The sequence below is a fragment of the Genypterus blacodes genome, unplaced genomic scaffold (genome assembly GCF_046128005.1).
Source record: "Genypterus blacodes isolate CSIRO-AG114 ecotype Tasmania unplaced genomic scaffold, CSIRO-AGI_Gbla_v1 ptg000053l_1, whole genome shotgun sequence".
Classification (NCBI taxonomy): domain Eukaryota; kingdom Metazoa; phylum Chordata; class Actinopteri; order Ophidiiformes; family Ophidiidae; genus Genypterus; species Genypterus blacodes.
This window is the reverse complement of record NW_027466865.1, coordinates 2,990,877-3,015,349: the sequence shown is the minus strand read 5'-3', so window position 1 is coordinate 3,015,349 and position 24,473 is coordinate 2,990,877. Positions and strand designations below refer to the sequence as shown.

The window sequence follows — 24,473 nt, the reverse complement described above, 5'->3', positions numbered from 1 at the left end:
ACTTTCAATTGTAGGCACCATTATTTCTATTTGTGGCCCTGCGCTTTAATTGACTGCTTTCAACTGGTCTCCTAGATTCCTGAGAACAATTTGCAATAGCAAGCAATTAATTGCATGGAGGAATATAAAACCTGTTTTAGATCAACTACTGTCTCTATAAAGACTATTATTGAATGGGCTGCATCCCAACATGGTGATTTGTTTCATCCACACTTCTGTGGTTGGCGTGTGCACTTGGAAATAGACTCTGGAGCTCACACTTGAGGGTACAACTGTAACCTCAAAGGCAAAAAGTGCATTCAAACATCAGAATCTCTCTAAACAGAGCATAGACTCAATTTCTCTCAAAAAGTAAAGACAGTTGTGTTTGCAAGGGCTTGTGTACAGATAATTCTCTTCCCAGTCTTATCACCCAAAGGCTTGCTGGCTTTGTATACATTTCTTTGTTTGCCACAAAGTAAAAAAAAACAGCACATAATCTGAGGGTGATCAGGCACTACAAAAGTCTCAGAAACTTGCCCAATCTCAAAATACGTCTGTTTTCAACCTGATTAGAGATTTACACTTGTGTTGTTCTCTCAGTGTTTCTACTGTTTCTATTTACTCTAGAAAGCTGTAATGCTGTTAATTCTCCCCCAAATGCCATCATATTGAGCAAATCATGCACATTTTTTCTGATTTCTTCCACAGAAACAGTCAACAGTGTTACACTTTTGCTATTAGGTCAGTAACCATTTTCAACAAAGAAATACACAATATCAAAACACACCGTGCTTAGGATTGTCCTCATTATCTCACGCTTACCTCAGCTGTTATCGTGACCCATTGAATGATTTCTGCAATGCTGTGTGAATCCAGGCAGCTGACTTCAAAGCCATATCGTCATACTTTGACCCAATATTCACAACATTCCTGCTGTTCAGCCTTCATGTCCTCATCTCACTTTGTTTTGGGTTACCACCTTCATCGTATGTCTGGCCAAAGCTCTTTCATTTGTGGTTTTTAATGGCTGGACTTTGTAAAGCAAAGTCTGCCTTTTGGGCATTTTTAACAAGGGACACGAAGGGAGAAGAGAGTCGTCCTTCTCCAGATGAGGTTTCACTTGTTTTGGCCTTCAATGAGGATGAGAACAACCAGGAGAAGGAGAGGGGAGAGGAAGAAAGGGATCAGAAGCAGAGCTCCCAGCAGAAACTGAACATTATGAAGCCCATTGCCAGGACTTATGAAGAGACGACCTGTGAGGATTGTGGTAAGAAAGCCTGTGCATTACATGAGATAGAGAATCAAATGTTTGCAAACTGCATATCAGCAACACATTAGTAGTTGTTTCTGTCAGATTTTCTGCCCTATTTAGAGCAATACCATCAATGTGCCCTCTGTGAAAGCATAAAGACCACCAGATCTGGATCATTATCTGCATTTGGACCTCATTGCACTTATTGATAATACATGATAGAATGAAAATGTTAGATTTTTTGACAAGACAAGTTGTCCTCTTTAATCGAAGGTATTACCCATGTTCTCCTGACGTTTTACATCTGAAGTTATAGAGCTTTGAATTATATGATGCCATTACATAAAGATTTGACAAATTTTCTATTTTCATTGATTAATCAATACTGTTTATTTCAGGTGAGGCTCCAGAATGGAAACAGATGAGTTCATGGAAGCAGCAGAGCAAAAAGAAGAACCTGGAGACAGAACACAGAAGAGTGGAGATCAAACAAGGAGCGGAAGAAAAAAGGAAGAGGAAAGAGGAGGAGGAAGGGCGCCTTACAGGACTTCTAAGGATCTTTGAGGGGTTTGGTGACCTGAACATGGCTGTGCTGTAAGTATATTCAATATGTCTGTTGTATAAAAGCATTTATGATTGATGCTCTATGATCTTGTGTTGCACAGATGCGTAGATACAGTGGTGTTTATGTTATGAACACGTGTGCATGCTGTAACAGGCTGAAACACACAGATGATTGAACTGTACCGCACATGCTGTTTCCTTCAGGTGATGGTCCTCCGAGACAGGAATCCTCCACCCGACTGTTTGCCAGCAACTTCAACAGAACCACAGAACAGATCTGTGTGTATCTTTGTATTTCTACTACCCAGTGTCTGTAAAATACAGATCGAATCCTCTTCAAACAAGGTCTCAAGTTTTTCCTGATTCCTGTTTTTGCAGTGTGGGCTTATTAACTCAGCACAGTGAGCTATGAACCTCTGTAGCCTCCTTACACAACCTCCCAGTCTCATTGACCCCAAATGGTTTTTGGTCAATGGTATAATTGTGCCTGTTATTGTGCAGCTGTAACATTAATCCTTGCAGCTCCAGCTAGACTCACAGTCTTCTCACCGCTCCTCTGGGTCCCTGCGAAGAAAAGCCACGGCCCGCAGAACCCCCCCACCCAAAAAACCTTCCCAGAGATTGGTGTAAGCAAATCCTACTGAACCAGAGTCCAACGGTGATTAACGCAACAATGGGACAATTCGCCTCAGTGTCTGGTTACTGTAAGAATGAGAAAGTGAGAAGAATGGAGAAGCAAACCTGCCACATTCTGCACTCAGGGTAGTGAAGTCAAGCAGATTAGGAGAGAAGCAAGGGAAGCAAAAGAGCTGCATTGTGAAAATAGCAATTACACAAAGTCAAGCGAGTTTTGGTATGTTCCAAGAATCATGTTTTTACCCAATTACAAATTTTGATTTAGAGGCAAATTATTACACAACATTACATAATGCTTTCCTTTTGTCTGGATTTGTCTGGATTTTTGTAGTTTATTGTGTCCATTTAAGTACCCGTTCATCATTATTTGTTTGGTGGCACTTAAAAAAATACTAACTGCCATTGAGCATCATAACTCAATGAACAGTGGCGTTCTGACATCGTATTGCCACTAGAGGGAGTAAGAACATAATTTATGGTTAGACCGAAGTTGCTCTGTGCAGTCGCCTCACGCATGTGCATTTCCACAAATAAAAACCTTATCATGTAAATCAATATAACCACGGACGAAACATTACAAAAGGTGACTTACAAATGCATCTGGTGCATCACAACTAGTAGATTTTTTAACTTGGATCGTAAAGAAACAGAAGTTTTTAGTGTAAACATGTTTTACACAGCATCATGTAGCTGAGTGGTTCTCAAATTATGGTTTGTGTGCCACCAGTGGTACTTGAAGCACTCCCAAGTGGTATGAAGAATCTGTCAATATAAACTATTCTTATTGTAATTCTCTTGGTGTGACAACTTATTCACAAAGAAAATGAATTATATTGAGTAATTATGTAATTTGTTTAATGTTCAATTATTAGTAAAATAGCACTATGAATAGATAATAAATAAAAAATGATCAGAAGGACAGATGGCTCAGGTCAAACATTTTCATCTCCAAATACATTGAGACAGAATGTTTGACTATTGATCTGTCTACATGCAGTTTGCTCAGATGCACTGAAGCTTCTCAGGTAACAGCTGTATCCCATTAGTAAAACATTTCACTGTTGTTAACATACCAACCTGGCTTTTTAAATGAATAATAAATATTTTGTGTCTATGGTTATGTTTTGGACAAATTGTGTGCAGCCTCATTATGGCGCACACTGTTTGGAAGGACTTGTAACATTTTTATGGAGCACTGCTGTTGCCAGCAAATGGCAACCACTGGCTGTTTCAGAGTCTCCCCAAAAACAAAACCAGCTCTTACACAGCTTTGGAGTAGGAACGATCAAAGACACACCTTTCATGAATTACAAAATCGCTATTGCAAACATCCCAAATGGTCCAGATTATTACACATCCTTCCATGTTTGTTTTTTTCCCCCTGGAGTTGAAGTTGTAAAGCTGGACTCCCGCTGTTCACTCTGAAATGTGCAGGTTGCATGCTTGACCTCATCTCAAAGGGGAGCCAATGGGTTACACATGGTGCACCAAATCCTCCCTCTCCGTGTGTGTGCATCTCCAAACGGTCTGGGAGTCATTTCACATATCTGATGGGTATTTAGCTGCACACACAAAAAAGAGGTGGGTGTGTGTGCGTGAGTGTGTGTGTGAGGGAGAGAGAGAGAGAGAGAGAGAGAGAAATCTGCCATGTTCACATTTGACTCATAGTCTATTCTGAGAGTTTGAAGAAGGCCAAGCTTCACTTTGTGATCTTCACCCACACAGCTGTTTGGAAGAGTAAATGGGATTAGCTTGCTCTGGTAACTGAGCGCCACACTCCTCTACGCCACCTGGGTGTGTTAAAGACGTGTGGAAGAACAAAGTACTGAAATCTTTTACACAAATGTGGCATGTTGAACACATTCCACCAGGCACGTCTGCTTCACGCGGCAATCGACTGCTTGTGGCGAGGTGTGAAAATTAGGAGGGGTTAGACTTCTCTTTCAAGCTCTTTCCCCTCTGCCGTCGCTCTACAGAGAGGAATCAAAGTGAAACTGTGCTCTGCTGAACCCATTTTAGATGTGTCACAAAACAAATCTTAAAAGCGGCATTGTGGAGTGGGAGGAATCACAGAAACAGATTAGAATAATTGAAGCAGGATTCCCCTTGAGGTAACTGGCTGTTTTTATTTTTGGATCAAAGGTATTTCCTCCCCAAATCCCATCAGTAGGAGGCGCTACAGAACACCTAATTTTGGATTCCAATCAGAACGTGATGAGGATATCAGCCAATTCTATGAAAACGTTACACACTGAAGCTTTACGTGGATTAATTGAAAGGGAATGAACAGATGTTACGTTTAATCTTTACACCAACCTAACACAAGTCTTAAAGGGACGACTTCTCAAACTTCTCTCAAACTTCTTTAACACAAAGTAAATTTCTGCACTCTGCACATTTCTAAATTTCATGTTTTTCCTGCAAGCGAGCGATCGAGGAGAAACACACACACACACACACACACACACACACGCACACGCACACGCACACACACACACACACACACACACACACACACTCACACACACACTCACACACACACACACACACACACACACACACACACACAAACACAAACTCAGCAGGATTAAATCCACTCTGTCCTGCTTAATACACAAGGGTTAGGTTAGTATACAGTTAATGTTATTACATGTTGTGCCAAGCCCCAAAAATCAACACAACACAGGCTTAAGAAACATGCATACAGTGTTTATTTTGCAACCAGAACACATTAAATAAAACTACAAAGGTACTTCACTTATACAAAAGATAGATTATATCCCATTCACATACAAAATAACAATAATTTACTGTATAAATTAACATTTTCACTATTTGCTATTTACAATTTCATGAAAACAATATTTTGTCCCCTCCAGCTGTGTCCCCAACAAGGGTTTCTGGTGCTTTCACCCCACTGAGCACTGCAGCACATTCACATCAAATACATGTCGGGACTGTTTGCGCCACTGAAAAGATAAAGTGGAAGTTTCCAATTGACTGGAGGACAGGACAGAAAGTGAGAGTTTACATAATTCACCAGGCTATCAAAACAAATTTGCCTCGGTAAGATTCTCCCCTGTCAGATTAAGTTAGTATGTGCTTTATTTGCACATTAATTTTGCATTGTTCTCACTCTGTCTGTCTGTATACGCATGGTCAGCTCTGAACACGACAGGCTCAGGGGCACGAGCTCCTGTCCAGCATAATTCACGATTTACAGCCGAGCAGACAGGCAAAATATAGCACACGGTCACATTATACAAAATATATGATTGGGCAAAAAATAAAAGAAGAAGCTTGTCATCATTTTAAAGGTTTAAAATGAGCCAACTATCAATCGTTGTGAATCAATCAGTATGTTAACATGCACGTTGAACGTTGTACTTGGAGTGCCCGGAGCAAAAATGCAGATTAAGACAGACACATGGATGGAATGAATACAAATGTGTTGCTTACTGAATAGACATGAAGCATGCAGAGAATGCTAACACTGATTACCTGATTAATCATGTAATGTAATCATGTTTGTCATCCTCTTTACCGCCGCACTGAAACCCATTCTATTTGTGAGGAATTGGCAACGATAACAGAATTTAGGTTCGAAATTAGGCTTTATCTGCCGTACCAGCAGGGGGCGCTTCAGCTACCATTGGTTCTACAGTCTGTGAACCGTTCAATAAGTCAACAGTTGCATAATCGTGGTCTGTTTGAGTGCACCAATATTGATTTATGCTGATTTCAATCTGATTACGGTAGTCACGTAAACACTTTTGAGGCTTAATGGCAGTAGAGTCTAACATGCATGTAGACACACTGAGTGTGAATTCGTGTAAGCTTTCAAATCAAGTACTCAGGTTGTTGCACATCGCTTAAGTTCACTGGAGTTTTTGTCTTCCCGCTGAGACTGAATGCCAAAGTGAATAAGTACTGGAAGTGAATCTAAGTGCGCTGAGAATGTGGGTTTCTTTATTCACCCTGACAAGGACACAAGGATGTTTGAGGTGACAATCTGCGGAAAGCCAATAAGAGCCACAGAAAAGGCCAATTATTATGCCGAATGGTGCAGCAATAGATTCTGACCTTTCAGAACTGCTCTAAATTCCACAGCAATGCACAGAAAGTGTCGCGGCTGCAAACCTGCACGGCGCCACTGAGTGCTTTTTAGTTATTTTTCTGCTGTGGTATATGGTCTGCGCCCAACAGACTGAATAACATTTAGAGCTCTGCTGTGTCATTTACTGCTCTCTGATGAAAATAACCATATTTCACCTTTGAGCTTAGTCGCAGTAGATGAGCGAATAGAAAAAGCAAGAGTCTCTCAAACGCTTTGCAGAAACACAAAATGAAAGAGGGTCCATAAATGTCATTCCCACGCTGAATTACACAATATACAACATTATTCATCCCCCCCCCTGTAATCGAAAGACAACTTAATGTGAACAATATGTTCAGTAAATGTCCCAAGACTACACATAAGAGCACACACAGAAATAAGAAAGAAAAATCAAAGTGTCTTTTAAAGCCTTCTCTAATATTACATGAAGAGTTCTATTCCAAAAGGTTTGTTCATTTTGGAAAGGAAAAGTCAACAGTCCAGTGATCCAGTCTGTGGTGTTCAGCTGAGAGTCGTATTCTTAAAAAAAACAAACCCAAATTGCTTTGATTTAATGCTTTCAATGACTGTACAAGATGTGGCGTCATTTTTACAAGTGGCGGAAATCCTATATTGGAATGAAACTCTTCACATCCCGTCTGAATTTAAGAAGTGCATCCCAGTCTTGCTCCGTGAAAACAGACATGAGGAATTTGAGACGAGACGAGAGGAGATCCTTAAGGCACTTGAACACCACCAAACCGGAAAGACCAACAGGTGATCCCTCCCCCCAATGCCAGCTTGTCTTCAAACTGCACCTCCAATCCCACCACCTGCTTCTCTCCCGCTCCGATCCCCACAAGCTCAGAGGAAACAGGTGGGTGAGCGTGTTCTCGTTCTCTCCGATAGTGGCGAATGATTCATCCCCAAAGTGCTGCGTTGTCGTCCTTAAGGTCTTTAGGACACTTTCATGAAGACGTCCAAACGAAAGCAGACGAGCAGATAGCATGTGTTGATCACAGACAGAAACTATACCACCAACAAGGCTGTATCCTCCAAAAATATAGATTCTAAAACATATTTTTAGTCTGATATATATCCAACTATCATGCTGATTGGCTGATGGCAGTCATGTATTTTGGAATATTTATACTTTGCACATGGATGAATTGTCCTGCATGATCCCTCATATTATGGCCATTTAAATGAATCATGTTACCATAGTGACACATATGGACCAATGCCATAACATTTTATATGATGGCTTGGAGCTGATATGTTTCATCTAAATATGGCTGCACCTGCACAATGTGCACCAATCTATCATTACCACATTTGGTCAAGACCGGATCAAATTTATGAGCTGTGCAGTGAATGTGCAGTTTAGCGAAAGAAAAAGTCTTAATTGCATGTGTGAAGAAATATGTGGCCTCCACTGACAGATTTGTCTGCAACCACAGTGCAGGAAGAAAAAAAAAAAGGGTTTAGCTTCCATGCCTCACATTTCAGAAGTTAGGCATCAAAATGAAAAGTGGTTAAGCTGTTAGATCTTGACCTGCACTGAAAACAAATCAAACAATTGCCAAACTCTCCACCGAATCCCACTGGAATCTGTTGACTCTTTTTTTTTGCCTGGTGACTAACAGACACGTGGGACTGAACACACAACATCCCTGGCAAGGGAATTGAATACACGACTCTTTGGATGAGAGGATTCTGGTTTTGGCAGCAAGTGCGCATCGTTGAGTGTGAGGCAGTTAGAAGAGTTATACAAAACTGTTACGCTGTTAAGTGTCACCGCATGTGCGTGTGTGTGTGTGTGTGTGTGTGTGTGTGTGTGTGTGTGTGTGTGTGTGTGTGTAGCTTCTATTGGTCTTCTTCATCCTCTCCTCGAAACTGATGAAGATTTGGCAGATTGCCACTGTGAATCTGAAGCACCAGAGGAGATAAACCTCCCTGTTTACTGAAACCATTAGAAGAATCTCTCACTGTGACGCAGTTTCATTTGTATTTGTGAGTGTTGGGGACCTCAGTGGATCATGGAAATGGAGCCTTGACTTAACCGGAGAAACTCTCTGCATGTTATAAGCGTCCATGCACGTTTCTCAGCATCTTACTCGCTCTTCCTCCACTTTGCTCTTCCCTCCACTCTCCCACACCGACAGCCTTTCCTATTTGGTGCTGAGCATTATGGGAGGGTTGAGCTTTTTTCAGCTCGTGGGCGAATTAAGTAGCTGTCACTCAACAAGCTGTCAATAGCCACTCAGTAAGTCATTGGCTTGATAGCTTAGTGCCTCGTAGAGTTTCATTGTCTGAAGGCCTGACGTCTGGCGGCCCTGATACAGAGTATGTTGTGGGTGGCGGTTAGCGTTTGGGAACGATCCAGGCGCAGTAGCCCTAGTTCCCCACCAGGGGGCTGAGGTCGCCGTGGTGGTTCTTTAGCTTCTTCTTGAAAAGGGAGATGGTGGAGGGCCTGTACAGGATGATCCATGGCTCTGAGGACGCGGTGCTCTGGCTGCAGCTGTCCGAGCCGCTGACTGACGGGATGTTCGGGGACCTGAGGCGCAGAGAAAGAGCAAGCAGGAGGGAAGGTAGAGATATGGGGAGAGAAAAGGAAAATGAGAGGAAATGTAGAAGATGAGAGGAAAAGTTAGCGACTGGTCATACCTCCGAATTGAGCCAAAACAAATCTAGATCATGTGGTTGAAAATAATGGGTCTTGACATGTCTAGTGGGTGATTCACACCTTACTCCTCCTCACACTTACTTGACTGTAATATGCAACAGCAGCTTCGCCAACATGGCTATCACGGTCAGTATGAGGAGGGCGGCCAGAGCGTAGATGGTCCACACTGCCGGAGGGAGCGACACAACAACAACATGTCAGATCATCACATCACGGTAACGAAACAAATGGAAGGCGACAGGAAGAATTAGCAAGAAGAGAATGATACAAACTGTATGAAACCTGTTAGTATCACTCAACTGGATGATAGCACAGCTGTTATTCTCTGAGATGTGAATGCACACTATTTGCAAGATGAATTAAAGCGCGACAGAGAATCCACCTGCGTAACTCTGACTAAAGGTTCATCATAGGAAATATAGATTTATTTGTATTATCTGAGGAAATCAGACACCAAAAACCAAAGACCTGCTCATAAACCTCCCATAGCGCCCATGCAGAGGCAGAGAGAGGTGCAGTGCATCATGGGTAGGAACATACTAGCGCTGTGGCCGGTGGTCTCGCTGCGTCCAGCCCACTGACCTGGCATGTTGCTCTCTGGTTTTCCGGGGCTGGACGTGATCACGTAGAGGATCTGGGAGGAGCGTCCGTTGGAGGTGCTGTTTGATCGCTCGGTGACGCCGGCGGCCAGCTGAGGCCCGGCGGTGCTGGAGACGCCCTCTCCTTCCTCCTCCTCCTCCTCTCCTTCTGCCTCCATAGTTCTGCTGTCTTCGCTTCTCAGTGCTGAGGAAACAACGACAAGCGCAGAGTGAACACACACGAGCACTGATGGCGTCCACATATCATCAATACGCAGAAGCTGGACACAGTTTAAGTATTCTGGTCCTAGAATAAAGAAAAAGAATCCGGTGAAATTCAAAGCATGTACACACACACACAGTGAGGGAGGGAGAATCTTCAAAATTGCTTTTGGATTGATTGACTCCATCTGTTTTGAGAGATAATTACAGCAGAGACTTGGAAGATATTGAAGAATTTTGTACCAAAGCATTTCTGTGCACCACTGTTTTGTTTTATATGAGGGAATAAGGATCAAATTGAACTGAAGTTATAGTTAGTTAACTATACTGGCTATGAGTTGAGTGTGTTTATGTTAGAATTATGAGAGGAGTCATTCCAGTTCATTGGTTCACCGTTCGTGGTGCCAAAACCTCCTGTGTCAAAATGTGTGTGTGGGTGTGTGAGTGTGATCAGAGCTTGTGAACAGGTGCACACATTCTCTCGTAAATATATATTTCATAGATCCCTAGTTTTGCATGTGTTACTGACGCGTGCAACATCCTAGCCCTGATTTGTTTGTTTTGTTTCCTGGACTTTGAGAGGTCAAAGACAAAATCTTTTCTTTGTTTATTTACTAAAATAGGCTCCTCAACCAGTGACTTTGCACTCCACTATCATTGGCACTCATGCCACTTTAGATTTATTTATAGGAAATAGTCTGTACATATATATTTTAGTCTGTACATATATATTTTATTCCGCTGTTATTCAGTCTGGTCTGCTTTCTGCTTCCATTTTCCTAAAAAACCTTTTGTACTAAATTCAATTTTGCACTAAATTTCAATCTTTGCACTGTCAATTTCATTCTCTATGCTGCTGCTGATGTCTCGTCACAAAGAATTTCAATGTACGGTATTACCCTGTGTTTTTCTGTGCAAATGACAACAAACTTGAAAAAAATTGAAATTGAAAGTGTATTTTTACTTCGATCTTTCCACCACTGGTCCACTCCAATACCAAAATTATCTTGCTATGTTTTGCGAATTACAATTACAATTACAGGACATGTGCAGTTCTTATAGGTGCGGCCTATTTGATATAACGCTACCATGACAACTGGATTCACGGCGATATAACAAAGAGACAAATTTTACAATAAAATAACAAAGAAAAACGTGTAAATTGATGATAAAATGTGTTGCCTGCCTTGTTTTGGTCATTTCTACAGGTCAAAGTCACAGACTACTGATTTTCAGTAGAAAGTACGCAGCAATAGGATACACCACATGTTTTCAAAGTATAAACAGCAGAGCCATGAGTGAATATCAAATAAGAAAGCACATTTGTTAAGAAAGAGATTTACTTGAAGCAAGCAGCAAAGTTGGGGTGTTTCTCTTTGCTGCAGACATGATTCATAGCGTTTGCAATGAACTCTATTTGTTTTAACTTTCTGGCTGGACTTTGCTTCATAAAACAGCTGTGCCAGAGTGTGAACTATTTCAACTCATTTATGTGCGCCCAAAGGAAAACCATAATCCTAAATAAGATCTCGTTCTCCTTTCATTTACTTCCCCTAAACATAGATGTGCTTTATTTAAAATCAGTTTTTGAAGCGTTTTCTCAGTCTTCTGAAGCCTTGGAATGACATGATACTCCAGACTCGTGCTCTTGGCTCTTTCATTATTTTTCACACATGTTATTTTGTGTCTAAATTGTACTTTACAATTCTTGCAAAAGATTCACGACTAGGACAAAAAGTCCCCTGATTTGACCAGCAATCCAATTTTTGTCAAAGAAGAGGACAGATCAAAGAAATAAAGAAAGAAGGGATACATTTGTGTGTATCCCCATGATGAATGTGTCATAACTAGTCATCTCATCAGATTCATGCAGTGGTGCCAGTACACATTGTGTATTGTTGATCCCAGTTAAGAATAATATTGAAATAGACTTAATTGATGCCTGAAATACTTGAAAAAACACTCCACACTGTCCTGATATGGAAAACCTCACCGCCTTGTGCCCTAAATCATTTAAATCAAACACCCAGAAATTTTTCCAAATATTGTTTCATCCAGAGTCTCTTTCGCTCTTCCATGAATGGTGGTGGGATTCTTTCTCCAAATAACTCAACCTGACTGACTGAGAGGTTCCCAGAACTTCCCACATGTTCCCCATTTGAAAACAAAATACTGCGCTTCAAACCCCGAGCTCAGCTGAAACACTCATCTTCAGCTGAAAGCATTTATCCTGAAATTACCTTTTCAACCGCTCAGAGCATCAAGGAGACATCAGATAAAAGTTGAAAAGTAGAAATAAAAGTAGTTTCAGACCTACATTTGTAATATTAGTTAAGTTAATATTAAGTTAATACTTATAGCTTTAGTTATAATTAAGTTTAGTTAAGATAGTAAGGATTTGCAGTGAAATGTACTCCAATGTTCTCGTTACGTCTCCTTTATATTTCTCTCTACTTCGTATTCTCCTTAAGCCCCAGTGAATCATACAAAGGCAGTCTATTACTTTCGGTGACCTTTTCTCAAAACGTGTCCAACACCGTTTCTTCCAGATTTTGTCTCTTGTCTCCATGATAAGGCGTGAGGATGAAGGCTGTTGCCTATTGCAGGGTCAGAAGATCATGCCAGTTCTGTATTCTTTTTGTTTTTTTTCTGCCGAAACACCATTAGACAAGAGAAATGACAGGATTACAAATGGAGGTAGAGAGGGAGGAGTGGGCGGTGAGCTTGAATGTCACCTACAAGGAATTACATCAGGGTGTGCTTGCTCATGCATCTGAAGAATAATTTATGAAATCATCTGCTCTGCATGCACACAAATGAAGCTGAGATTCATTGTGTGTGAACCTGATTAGTCATGACAATATTGTAGCCGGCTTTTCTTTGGACTTAATTACACTTGCTCATCTTTATTTAAAACGTTACAATGACTTTGTAGCTCTCTAAAAGATGAGGTTCTGCATGTAAATTGTTTATGCCCTGTAGTACAATCCTGCTATTTGCAAGGGTGATCTGTGAGCATCGTGGTATTTTGTGTGTAGGTGGTTTAAAAAGCTGTACATTTCACCAGAATGATCTGTGGGAGAGGAAACAGCCCCGCATAGCTGCCACGGCTTGATAAGTGAGCGAGTTCCTAGAAAAGAAATATTTAAATTTGCAGAATTGCCCGAGGCTGTGAGACACTGACGAGCAAATGAAAAGAGAAAAAGTGCCTGCCAGCGGCGTAACATCTGCCACGGCACAGGAGACGGGCCTTAGTCTACTAAACAAGGTTTGCTATGCAAAACACCACCACAGAGGAAGGAACTCAGCACAAACACCTGATCATGCAAATGTGTCTCTCACTGGGTTTGAGACACACAGGGACCAGAAGAATAGAGAAACCTGTACAATCTGTTACAATACAACAGAAAAAGTACACTTATAGAGGCTGAAGTTACTGGTTGCACTATATTATACTATGTTTTTGAAAAGCTGGGACATATTACCTTGGTAAAGCAGAGCGAATCCCTGTGCATGGTTGGTGCGGTCTGAGTAGAAGTAGAGAATGACATAGTCGCCCGTGACATTGACCAGCTCCCGTGGTGGACTGCGCCAGTCGAAGCGTGCCACCACCTGGTTGGTGTAGCCATCCAGTAACTCCACCATGTCCGTCTGGTCGGAAATGTCGAAGAAGGTGAAGTTGAAGAGGATGGCGAAGGCTCCAGGTATCTGGATGGTCCAGTAGCAAACGCGGCCAGGCCCGTACTTGTCTGGGAAGTCAGGGGAGTAGATCACGCCTGATGGAGATGAGTAGTTTCCTCCACAGGAGCCAACTCGTGCTGGAGGGAAGAGCAAATCAATGGACAGATATTGGTCAGATATTCACCCTCTTGAAGTCTGGATAGTAAGTTAGATGAGATTGAGCATCTGGTGTGTAAAAGTCCCATCTTGTTGTTCATAGAATGTTATTGTTCTTGTTAACATGTCGGAGGGAAACAGGTTCTCACTCACTGTCAAAGATGATGACCCAGCCATCCCCGCCGCAGGGCTGCGTGTGGTCGCCGAAGCAAACATGGTTACACTCCATGCTGGGTGCCTCGCTGTGGTAGTGCAGGTCCAGTTCGTTGCCACAGAAACAGGCATATCCCGACTCCATACCGGCAAGCTGTGTGACACAAAAGGAGTTATGCAAATAACTGCATCAGCAATTCAAAACAAACTTGGGGTAATACTTCCCTGAACGCCTTTCATTATGAATACATTTGTCATGCTGGCAAACACAGTATTGCAAAGTCAGTCAGAGGTCTGAATCCAGAGACAAAACTTTGGAGGAGGCATGAGGGTTTTGGCTATGCTCTATATTCAGACTTAATTTTTAAAAAATGTAACAAAATCTTTGTTTCAGAGTGTCAGCAAACTGTCCCTGGAAGTGTCGGGAGCAGGAATTTGAAACGTCAAAACCATCAGACATCTTGACCTCCTCACCGCTGGCAGCGTTGCAGTCAAAGGAGCTATTCTCCTCCATTCAAAAGGCCACCATTGTTCAATAGAGTCCTTTAATGAATTCACACTGAAGGTACTGCATCATTTCCCACTGTCTTTGCTCATACTGCAGGAATTTATGGAGTCTCTGCCCGAGCATCATGGATCAAGCTACTTCCTTGTTAAAGTTTCCGATCTAATGGGGATTTTTGAAACATTAAAACTTCCGGCGGGAAATAAACAAGAGATGAATAGCTGTCTGCTCATCAGGCATGCTCTTTGTCGAAAAGACACACGGGACTCATACTTCAGCACGCTGACGTTTCAAATGTGTAGTAGGGACATTGAGATTCCAAGGGCAGGCAGACAATGCCAATCTGCCACCACTTCCTGTAACATCTGCTGAATTGGGAGGGGAGGGTGAAGCTGTCACTATCTGTCACTGCAGACTGAGCCACACTGGATCTGCTGAGACAGAAAGGGAACACCTGGCACTGTTTATAGCCGACACAATGGCACGGCGGATTCAGAGACGAGGCGATAGCGTTAGGGAGAAGGTGCCCACGGGGCTAATAACTGCTCATTTCCAGCTGTCAGCCTTGATTGCGGTGATGATTTGTTATCTGCTGTTTTGGTTTGCAACAGGAGGTTTGACGGCTGAATAAAGAGGGAGCCACAAATGAACTGGACATACTTTGTGTTCACTGTCAGGAAACTGCCCATGAAAGTAGATGATTTAAGATTTTCTTAGTTATTGCAGCAGGTGGTTCATGTTCATTTTAGATAGGACTTGGGGAAATTTACTGGATGCTTTCTCGTCCAGTGAGTGGGTGTATGAAGTGCCACCATACAAGACACACCATTCATCTGAGGCTCACTCATGAACTGAGTCAGTGGGTAAGTATTATGCTTGGTGGTTCTTGGACAGAAGTGTCCGGAGAGGGGGGCAGGCTTTGCTCACTGACAGGGATATTAGGACAAAATGCTTTAAAAAAATCAGGCATGCCCAAATTTAACAGAGTCCGTACACAACCCTGACCTGAGATTTACTTTTAACTGTAAGATTCCTATTTTTGCTCTCAGTCTTACCTTGTATCTCTGCTTCCTACAGAAGCTTATACAGTTATGGATGGTGAGTTTGTTGGAGGTCTCGCTGGTGCCAGAGAGAGTGGGGGGGTCACCGCTATCTTTGAAGCAGCCCAAGTTCCCAGGCACTGTGGGGAAACAGGAGAAACAACAAGTCAGTTATGCACAAACAACCGGGCCCAAGCAACATCACATGCTGAGTGTTTTCTTTATAAATGCCATGCAGCTGTAGCTGGAGTAAATTCATTTTGATCCTGGATTACAGATGAAAGTTTATTGATTTGAATCTCAGTCTAGGATCAGCCCAAGTAACTATCAGAGTTTAAGCACGGCCTTTACTTGGATTTCTATATCATTCTATATGCAGTAAGTATGATCATGTATTTTCTGCAGGTCTTTCATTTTTGGTACCACATGGATACGTGACCACATCAATATTTGAATTGTATCTTCACGTTGAGAGGTACTCAAATCACATGACTCTCAGGGGTCAGGCCGGGTCATCAGGGGAAACTGACTGAACAATTCCAAAATGTGTTCCACAGCAGGCAGTCCAGAAAAAACCCTAGTTCGTAATTTAGGAAGCACACAGGCCTCTACTGCAGGCTTATGGCTGACTTGAAGGTTTTTATGTTTTTATAATGTTGTGATTACACTTCCCTTTATAGGCTCGCCTCCAGAAACCTGACATTTATAGTGCACGTAAAAGAGAGATTCAACAATCTGTGTGAAAGCTTTGCTCTTAACTGCCAACCGGCAGGCAAATGTTGGCTTCAGAAGAAAGAAAGAGGGGAAGAAGGAGGAGATCGCAGGTTGCGGTGATATTAACGTGATATTTTAACGCTGTAATGGCTGTCATTTTTTCAAATCTTTCAAATGTCACAGCAGAGGTTTTAAAGCTGACTTTGGAGTTTTACATTACAAAAAGTGGCAATTCCATTGCTTACAGAATTCAAGTATTTGTAATTTCAAGTGTACATTTACAATCTTAAGCAAAGTACACACACAGACGCATTATAATCCAGACAGAGAGATGGAAGATTGTTGTTGACACCTTTCACAATCATGTTCAATTCAATCTATTCCGCCTGTCTCTCTCAATCATGTTTGTGTTCCTCAATTGTTGCTCAATCTTTCAATATCCAGCAACGTGATTAAGCACTGCAAAGCTTTTACATTTAATATACTCTGGAAGCTCCAACAAAGCCCCCAGCACTCACAGCCCACTTGTGATTTGTTTCTCGTAACAATTCAACAGGCTTATTCTTGTTTCATTTCTGTGATCTGAAGTGAAACGAATTTGACAAATAGAAGCAAATGTACAATCTCAAAGCAATTTCCACTCCAAGTATGAAAAATCTCCCCCAAAGCTCTTAATCTTAATTGGAAATGGTGTCATCTGTCTGTAGGGTATAAAAGAGCTAATTTAGAGAACAGAGGGAAACAAGACAAGAGTGAAAGACTGTGTTCAAAACAATCAATGCTGCTGTGAAATATAACTGAAAAAATGAAAGCGAGTGACTTTATATCGTGTTTCTATTAATTGTATCCTCCAGTTTCCATTGAATGTAATGTTGTTTTCCACTGAAAACATTCCAAGTATCCAAATGTCCCAAGTGAAAATGCCGCTCAGTTGCTCATTGGTCAGCAACTTCTGGTGGTGGGAGCACCACAAATTTAAACAGAAGGATATTTATTGATCTGAACAAAGTCGGAACAAAGTCATCTATAAAGCCATACATCAACCAAGACTTTGCCAGCAGAATGCCCAAATTTGATTTCAAGACAATATCTCCAAAGCCATAACATGAAGCATATGGATGTTATAAAATTGAATGATTATCTCAGCAATGCAATCTCCTTACATACTTTGCATTTTATGAGCTTTGCTTTGCATTCCTAAGTGATTCAAAATCTTGACAGCAATCACAGACACTGACTCCAACCGTTTGCGCCCCTGCTTCTCTACACTAACATTGTCCTGGAAATTCATCTCCGCTGGGCCTTTGCATCTACCTTCTTTACTCAAACATTTGCATGCTGGAAGCTGTCTGCAAAATTACAGCAAATGTCACCAGGAAAAAATAAGAAAATGAAAAAGAGTGAATATATAACTGTTGTTTGTTCAATATACTGACCGCACCAACTTGATCATGACTGTGTGCCTTCGTGTTTGTTTTAGAGACTTTCTGGAGCCTGCAGGTAAAAACTAACTTTTAATTGAGCTTTTAAAAAATTGGAAGGTATCCGGATCATGAAATAATAATAATAAGAAAATTAAAATATGTCCGTCATGTGTGATGTCAGCTATAATGTGTGTTGATAGCGTGTCACAGAGGTGGCGATTGGTCTTGACGGTTATTCTGATGCCATAGTTAGTCATAGTGCTTCACTGAACTGCACTGTATCATACAATATGTCTGCCCCTCATGTATGTAAATGGTGATGGACAAATCATGACATCATTGTGAACTCAGACAGCCTTTTCCAGCGTTTTCTTTGTGAGTCAGAAAGAACTGCATGTTGAAGACCACACACGTGCACCGTCACTGGACACATGTTGTCAATGTAAACTTTAAGCCGCCATCATACCTCCTCTACATATACAACAGATGTTGGAGATATTTTGTGTTTATGTAACACAAGGCGCAATTGAAAAGACTGTTGAAATGTACAATGTATTTGGAGCCCGTGTAAACTGTTGTCCACAGCCAATGCTGGAAGAAGCACTCAAACACTTCACCTCAGCCAAAGGTCCTGCAATACTATTTGTTACTTTTTGTAAACAAGTATTAGCTGTACAATGTACTCAAGCAACACAATTATAATATCCACTGTGAAGAATGTTGCCTGTTAGAATGATATTATTTTGATGGATTAACTATAATTGGTACATGAGGAAATAGGATGAATAATAATTCATATTTACAATAAACCCCCAAACTGGACACATTTTCATTCAAATGTATTTGTTTGTTAATCTATATGTACGAAATGTTTACATAACAATAGCCCAATGTGTGTACTGCTAAAGAAAATTCTAAATTTGCAAAGTTTGTCCAAAATTCGAATAATCAAATTCTGTTGTAGTTCATTAAATCTGTACTCAAGTAGATTGCTTGAGTAAATATATTTAGTTACCTTTGTCTGCAGTGATTTCAGTATGGATCAGAAGGATGAAAAGCAGAGCAGGGAGAGAGCAAACGAGCGAAACAGAGCGATAGAGAGAGAGAGAGCCTCTCCCTGACAGTTAAGTGACGGAGTGCAGCAGTGATTTGCTGCTGTGAGAAACAATGTTTGACAAATCGGTGCGCTAAGAGCCGACACGTTAAGACAACATGTTCAGGCTCTCGTGCTCCAACAATAAATCTTATGGAATGGTCCTTTTTACAGCCACATCCAGCATGAAGGTTTACAGGAGGATTAATATGGTGTTGTGGATCATTTAGTGAGACACCAAGGGCTGGATTATGTGACAGGTTAAAGGCAAACATGACAGTAATATGACATCTGTTGGACTGGATTAGTGCTTCATATTTTCAGGGTTACATAGGGCAGTGAGGTAACATCATTTCCTTAAATATGCAATGAATAGCCCGGATAAGTACCCAGAAGGCAAGTGGAGAATCAGAGGCGGTGATAAACACCTGGTTGGGAACCAGCAAAGTCCCTCTGAGCAAGGCAGCCACCACTTCAATGGAGCTTTTGAAATATATCCTACTGCAGGGCTCAACAGCCAGATTAAAGGCAGCGGACCTTTTTTCAAGTTGCTTTGACAAGAAGATTGCAGACTACAGTTAATTTATCGGTCTTTGTCCATTTACAGTACGAGCCAGAGGCTGCAAGGAGGAAGAGGAGGAGCGGCAGTTGATGGGATTGTATCACTTTTCTTAGAACAGGAAGCAGACGGCGGCTGTTATTATACTACACCTTTAGGCAAGCACAGCCTTTATCCGAAACTTTGTTGATTTTTAAAATGGATAAAAACGAGAGCACGATCGATATTTGATATACAGTAATGAGAATATTTACATAATTCGATGCTACTTCTCTGAAAATATACAGGCAGAGACTGAAGCAGAAGGAGTCAGGCCAATGTAAAGACAAATATCAGCTGAGATCGGTTCTACTGACACTTGGTTAGGGCTTTACTAAAAACCCTGAGCGAAGCATTGTTCCTCAAAAACATCTGCTCTGCAGGCGCAACAAGTGCAAATATTTTCACATACAATAAAAGAAAAAACGCACAAACACATTCAGCACACTTCAAAGCTGGCGGCGGAATTTGGAGTTTAACGAGTCACAGGGGAAAGATGGAGAGAACACAAGGTGCATAAACGCTCCAGTCGGCTCAGACCAGACACCAGAGTCAGACTCGGAAAATGTTTTTTGTCTAAAATTAACATTAAGGCAGGTTTCCCTCAAATTTGGTTATTATAGATATTATTCACTCACTATTTTACCTAATAGTCATGGATGATGGTAACAGTAGCTGTACAATGTTTTAATGGTAAAGTTTGTGCAGTAAGCCTCATTGACAATTGTTACAAATCAAAACTATAAACAATAACACACTACAACAGGACTAATATTCATAAAAATGTACCCATAAAACATTTAGTTTCCTTTACTAACCAATCTCAAACACAGGCATTTATAAAGCTTCACAGAAAGTCGCTAAGCATCAACGAATAATTAAGCCCCTATAATTTGCACTTCCCACATTTCACAGTTAGTTCTGTATCATCATTTATTTGGTTTTGCCATTTACTTTATCTGATAAGTCTTTGTTTTCACCGTTCTCTTTTCACTCTGTTTGTTTTGCTTATTTGTTCGTAGTGATTTATATAACTCTCAATCTGACATACATTTAGCATAAATGACCTTCCTACAATCCTAATTTAAATAAAGAATACTTAAAGTTTTGGTCCCTATGGTTGGACAGATGGATGGATGGTTCATTCTTCCTCCGATCCTATAACTGATTATAACTGGCTGTCACTTATAATTCAATTACTCAGCAATGCCCGAGTGTGGCCCTTCCTTTGCCTCCATGAGAAGCAGGCCATTGAGCGTAGAGCTGACACTTTGATTAGATTAGATTCTATCTGATGAAATGTCACATATTAGAGTGAGTTATTAGGGAAGTTCAGTAGTTCCAAAAGTACCTCACTGATAGATCCCAGAATGTGCTTACTGGTGTTGAGAATTAATGTAACACAGGACTCCATTTTAGGTCCACTCTTGTTCCCCCTCTATATAGTATGTGGACATTTCTAATAAAAACAGAAATATATACCTAATTAGCTATCAGCTAATATCAGTTTGATGATCAGTCATTTGAGCTCTACCAAGCAACCTGACGCCCATAACGAAAAGAGTTAGCCTCATGACAAAGCAATGCAGACAGGAGGGAACAGGCGGAACGACAGAGTTCAGTGTGTCCTTGTGGCAGAGCAGTGGAGACAACAGACCCGAATCAGGAAAGAGAAAGAGAGAGAGAGAGAGAGAGAGAAGAACAAGTCAGGGATATAACAAACAAAACAACATCAAACATGTTTGGCAGAGTTTGTCAAGTGCACTTAGCAGCCAGTGCAGGCGAGCAGGTTGATGTGCTGAAAGGGTTCATCTCCCTGTGTTATTACGGGAATGTGATTACAGGCCAACATTTCAATGACATGGGGAGAAGATACAGAAAGAGAGAGAGAGAGAGAGAGAGAGAGAGAGAGAGAGAGAGAGGGAGAGAGAGAGAGAGAGAGAGAGAGAGAGAGAGTTTTTAATGGGATGATTGGTGTCTCTCTCTTTTCTAAACAGCCAGACTGTTCTTGTTTGCGTCCACCCAGCAGAGCGTGCCAGATATTTTCACTTAAAAGATGAGGTAAGAGTGAGAGGGGATAAACAGGCGGAAGGAAGAAAGAAAGGGAGAGATAGAGAGAGTTAGAGCCTTAAGGAACAAGTCTATTTAGTCTCTGTTTTATAGTGCTGAAAGAATGAATGATTTCAAAAGCTATTTGCACAGGCAGTCTGTCCAGCGTTTCATCTAAAACAGAAGGGCAGCTGTGAGTTTGACAGCCTAGAAAGATGATATGACAACAGAGTCTCACATGTTAGACTGATGCTTATGAATACAGGGGTCACAAATATGAAAATAACAAATTGTCATTGATATAATACGCCCATTTTAATTCAGCACCAAAATAAGATGATAAAATGCATTTGGTAGCCTTTGATGGTTTGTGAAAATGGTACATATCTTTCTAAAATTGGTCTCTAAAGCTGATATGTATGTGATAACCTCACAATTTTGACCCTCTTGAACATTGTTTCTTACCCTCATCCAATGTGGTAAGAAGCTGCTCTTCACAAAGCACAATTATGGTTATTCATACATTCTGTTAAACGTTGCACCCAGAACCACAGCAAATTCCTCTAAAGTGCAAACTTAATTGGCAAATAAAGTGATTCTGATTGTGATTCTGATTCAGATTCTGATCTACTAACATTTTGTTGGCATCAAATGTAAAAATATGTTTAAAATCCAGGATCTGGGAAAATCAGTGATATAAAGAAGACTGCAAAAATGTTGAAATGATACTTTAATCCACAACACTGTTTCATTAACAGCCAATTGTGCTGTGAGCAGTGACAAAAAAAGCTTGTGAACACCAAGGTCAAAGGAGGAGCAGAAGGTTTTTGAAAGACACATTTGTCAAATGCTAAAAGGCTTGATGCGAATAATTAAAAACACAAGCATTTAGAGGCCTGGGAAACACTCCCACCAGCCCTTGAAGGCACCACCACGCTGTCAGCAGGTTAACCATTGGGACTGAATGCACACACAGTACGCTCACACACATCCTGGCTCATACAGTTTACCCTGCAAGGCTAAATGCGACAAGCAAGACAACAATAGACAGTTGGTGTTTGTGTGTGTTTTCCCCTGTTCTCTTGTCTCTCTCTGACTTTCATTGCGTCTTTGTCTTGTTTATTACTCATTTTGTAGTACAGTATAGTCAATATATAAACAAATACAGCTGCTGCATTTCAGCAAACCGGCGATTAGGGCCTTCAAAGCCTGTGAGAACACAGCGAAAACAGAGAAATATACCACAAACTCCCCCAGGACGCACATTTCTGGTAACTCTGTATTGTTTGTGAGGACGGGGCTTGTTGTCGTTACGTGTTTATGTTGGGTTTATGCTTTGCTTTTCTATGGAGATCGTAAATTCTGCGAGCTGTAAATGAGGCACTGCAACGAGACATTTTCCTGTCTGCAGTTAGAGAATGAGAGACTTATTACCGTACAGAAAGAGCTTTTTGTGTCTACATGCTTTGTCTGATTTTGCCAGTGGCATGTTCATGACTGTGGTGTGTGTGTGTGTGTGTGTGTGTGTGTGTGTGTCTGCGTGCGATAGATAGATAGCGAGAAAGGGGGCAGGACTTAATTTCATTTTTGATAGTTTGTTTACTATATCTGCAAAATGTTTACTGTTTGCTGTATCCCGTTCTGTGTGTGTGTGGGTGTGAGTGTGTGTGTGTGTTGGTTGGTTGGTATGTGTGTGGTGGGTGCTTTGTTACGACAGGATTGAGATGGAGGAGATCAATGGCCCTGCCTGGAGCCCTGGGAGAGTGACTAACCATCTAATTAGAGGGAAGAGTGAAGAGCCGGGGCTTTAAATGAATAATTATTGCTCTCTGAGACCGGGATGAACAATGAGGGGGAGAGATGAAAAATGGCCGACACATCACCTAACTCTGCTCCACTTGCAGTACCATATAGTTTGTGTCCTGGGGAGTCACAGGGGATTTGATACCCAAAATCACTGGGAGATAAAAAGATGAGCAGACACTTTGTGACCACCTTAGGCGTTAGATAAGAATGGCAGCAAACTTTATCAGCGTTCAGTCCCAGACAGATGGACTCGTCATTTATCTTCTGTGACAGGTCTACCAGATTAAAAGATTATTAACAGTAGCAGTTCCCGGGAATGTGGAATGAAAGGTGATGTCACACGCTGTGTAATTAGGTTCTTAAAGGCCTAAATTAGTAACACCTGACCCAGAAGTATCCAAAAAGGGAACTACATGGTTCTTTGCTTCCTTGCTCACATTCCCGCCAATGTCAAGTACCATGGGGATTATGGAAATTAGACCAATGATGTCATGTTGTTCCCACAAAACTTCACCGACACACGCGAGGAAAGGGAGGAAATCAAGGCTTTCCAAATGTGCTAGTGTTAGAGAAGAGATTTACTACATGTCGAGGAAGATAAACTAAACATGGGTATTTAACAATCCTACTTTAGGAATACGACCTAAAAATGGGTCAGATAACATTACATTACATTACATTACATTACGAGCATTTGGCAGACGCTTTTATCCAAAGCGACTTACATTACATTACCACCCTACGCAGAGGGGGGAGCAACTGAGGTTTCGGTGCCTTGCTCAGGGGCACCTTGGCAGGGACTCGAACCGGCGACCCTCCAGTTCCCAAGCGGAAGCTCTACCCACTGAGCTACTGCCTCCAACAAAATGAGTCTTTATTTATTGGTATGAAATGAAGGAAATATCCTATGTTCCTAAAAAGATGTGACCGGCAGCAATTCCTTGTGTTATATCCTGGTGCTGTATCCAACACAAGAAAAATCATTATTCATTACGAAAAGAGTTAAACATCAATATTCTTGCAATTCAATAGGAATTAACACCACTCATACAAATACACACCAAACACTTAAACACACACACACACACAGTTCTCTGACAGCAGTAGCTGAGCAGGTTGCACTGATTAAATGATTTCTCTTCCCTCTGCAGTTCTCATTTGGCCCTGAGCCCTCATTCCTGAACACTCGGTTGACTCAATATTCATCTCATCCCATTTCTCTAGACTTGCACTAAACA

At 41.3% G+C, this 24,473-nt stretch overlaps 1 protein-coding gene across 2 annotated transcripts in view; it reads right to left on the bottom strand.

The window, feature by feature from the left end:
* Positions 1-5,122: 5,122 nt before the first annotated feature.
* The window catches only part of kremen1 (kringle containing transmembrane protein 1), a 60,205-nt gene continuing 40,854 nt past the window's right edge, over positions 5,123-24,473 (bottom strand). Inside the window, exons 4-9 of one of the 2 annotated variants that reach the window (XM_076150724.1) lie at positions 15,567-15,691; positions 14,007-14,160; positions 13,502-13,834; positions 9,757-9,999; positions 9,298-9,382; positions 5,123-9,087 (exon numbers count right to left, since the gene is read on the bottom strand). In XM_076150724.1, the coding sequence (XP_076006839.1) occupies positions 8,928-9,087; positions 9,298-9,382; positions 9,757-9,999; positions 13,502-13,834; positions 14,007-14,160; positions 15,567-15,691 (1,100 nt within the window). In that variant the 3' untranslated portion in view covers positions 5,123-8,927. The remainder of the gene's footprint in view (positions 9,088-9,297; positions 9,383-9,756; positions 10,000-13,501; positions 13,835-14,006; positions 14,161-15,566; positions 15,692-24,473) is intronic. The other variant, XM_076150725.1, reaches the window with a different exon arrangement.